The sequence below is a fragment of the Musca vetustissima genome, unplaced genomic scaffold (genome assembly GCF_032173495.1).
Source record: "Musca vetustissima isolate MV318-11 ecotype Yass unplaced genomic scaffold, APGP_CSIRO_Mvet_v1 utg44280, whole genome shotgun sequence".
NCBI classification, from domain to species: domain Eukaryota; kingdom Metazoa; phylum Arthropoda; class Insecta; order Diptera; family Muscidae; genus Musca; species Musca vetustissima.
Genome location: NW_026880496.1, coordinates 1 through 1600, shown reverse-complemented (window position 1 = coordinate 1600; position 1600 = coordinate 1). Strand labels below are relative to the sequence as shown.

At 36.0% G+C, this 1600-nt stretch overlaps 1 protein-coding gene across 1 annotated transcript; it reads right to left on the bottom strand.

The window, feature by feature from the left end:
* Window positions 1-248: 248 nt before the first annotated feature.
* LOC133326169 (keratin-associated protein 6-2-like) lies at window positions 249-854 on the bottom strand. The gene has a single exon (XM_061534847.1). The coding sequence runs from the start codon at window positions 852-854 to the stop codon at window positions 249-251; it is 606 nt and encodes a 201-aa protein (XP_061390831.1).
* Between the last annotated feature and the right edge of the window lie 746 nt (window positions 855-1600).

Sequence of the window (1600 nt, the reverse complement as noted above, 5' to 3'; positions counted from 1 at the left end):
CCCAAGACCATATTTAATTAGACTGATTTTTTAATGCTACCTGCATACGAATCCAATAGTATTCCAACCACTTTGGAATGCACACAATTTTAGAGTGGGAAAAATACCTCAAACGCGATTAGACATTAATCAAAAACAGAATTTATCGACATTTATGATTAGTTTTTTATTATTTAACAATTTGTTAATCATAACAACAATTAAAAAAACTAGAAATATTTGTTAAAAAATAAAAATCGATTCGTTATTTAAAAGCATCCAGCAGCAGCTCCATAACCTTGTCCGAAGCTGTTGCCATAGCCTGCGCCATAACCATAAGAAGGAATAATATTACTGCCATAACCATATGATCCAGCACCATAAGATCCAACACCATATGAACCGGCATATGCAGCGCCAACAGTTGAGGTAACGACGGGGGTAGTAACAGCAGTAACGACCGGTGTGGTGACGGCAGCAGTCACAGGAGCCACAGCAGCACCATAACCATAAGATCCAACACCATACGAACCAGCACCATATGAACCTGCACTATATGAACCAACACCATACGATCCGGCACCATAAGATCCAGCTCCATATGAGCCACTTGGAACTACAGTCACCTTGACGACTTTAACGTTATTGCCATAACTGGGACTATAACCACCATAATTTCCACCGTAACCATAACCACCGCCATATCCAGCACCATAGCCTCCACCATATCCAGCACTATAACCTCCACCATATCCAGCACTATAGCCGCCAGCATACCCTCCTGCAGAAGGTACACTAGCAATTACATCAAATGTGGCCTGTGAAGGTGCCAACAAGGCAACAACCAAAGAAAGAACGCAAACGAAGAATTTCATTTTGAAAATAAGGTATAGTTTTAAAATCTATATCTCTCCTTTGGATTCCGCTATGTTCTTCCAATGATGGAACTCAAACGACTAATGACATTAATGGAACATTAGTATGATTTTATAGTACAAACTAATGTTTATCCATATGCGTTGACAATAAGGAAGCATTGTTCCAAACTACATTTGTTAAAAATTACTTTAACACATCCGTTTGTACAAATACACAAATGTTGTTTAATTTTGTGGTTAAATAAAATATTGAAACATTAAAATTCGCACTTTAACATTTAATTCATAATCACTGTGCCATGATGGCTTATATTTTCTGCCATACTGTGGAATACAGTCGTTGGCCTAATATTCCTCTCCAAATTCAAAAAACACGCTTGTTGTTGGTCCTTGAAGAAAGTTTTTTCAAAAAGCAACGCTTGTTCTGAGTTATTTAAAAATATCAAAATCCAATCTGTTTTTGTCCCTTTAAAATATATGTATATATATTAAAAAATCTTTCTCCAAAATCCCGGAATGCTAAATTACTGGCGCTTTGGTGTAGGGGAGGGGGTTTTGCGGAATATCGAGGGGGGTTACCATTATATGCGGAATATCGAGGTATCATAAACCGAAAGATATAAAACATTCACCATCCTAAAAAAAATTTTAAAAATCTATATTCCTAAAAAAATATGCTCCTCTAAATAACATTGTTTAAAAAAAACGCACTCCATATAAAAATATTTATTTCTATTTTCTTT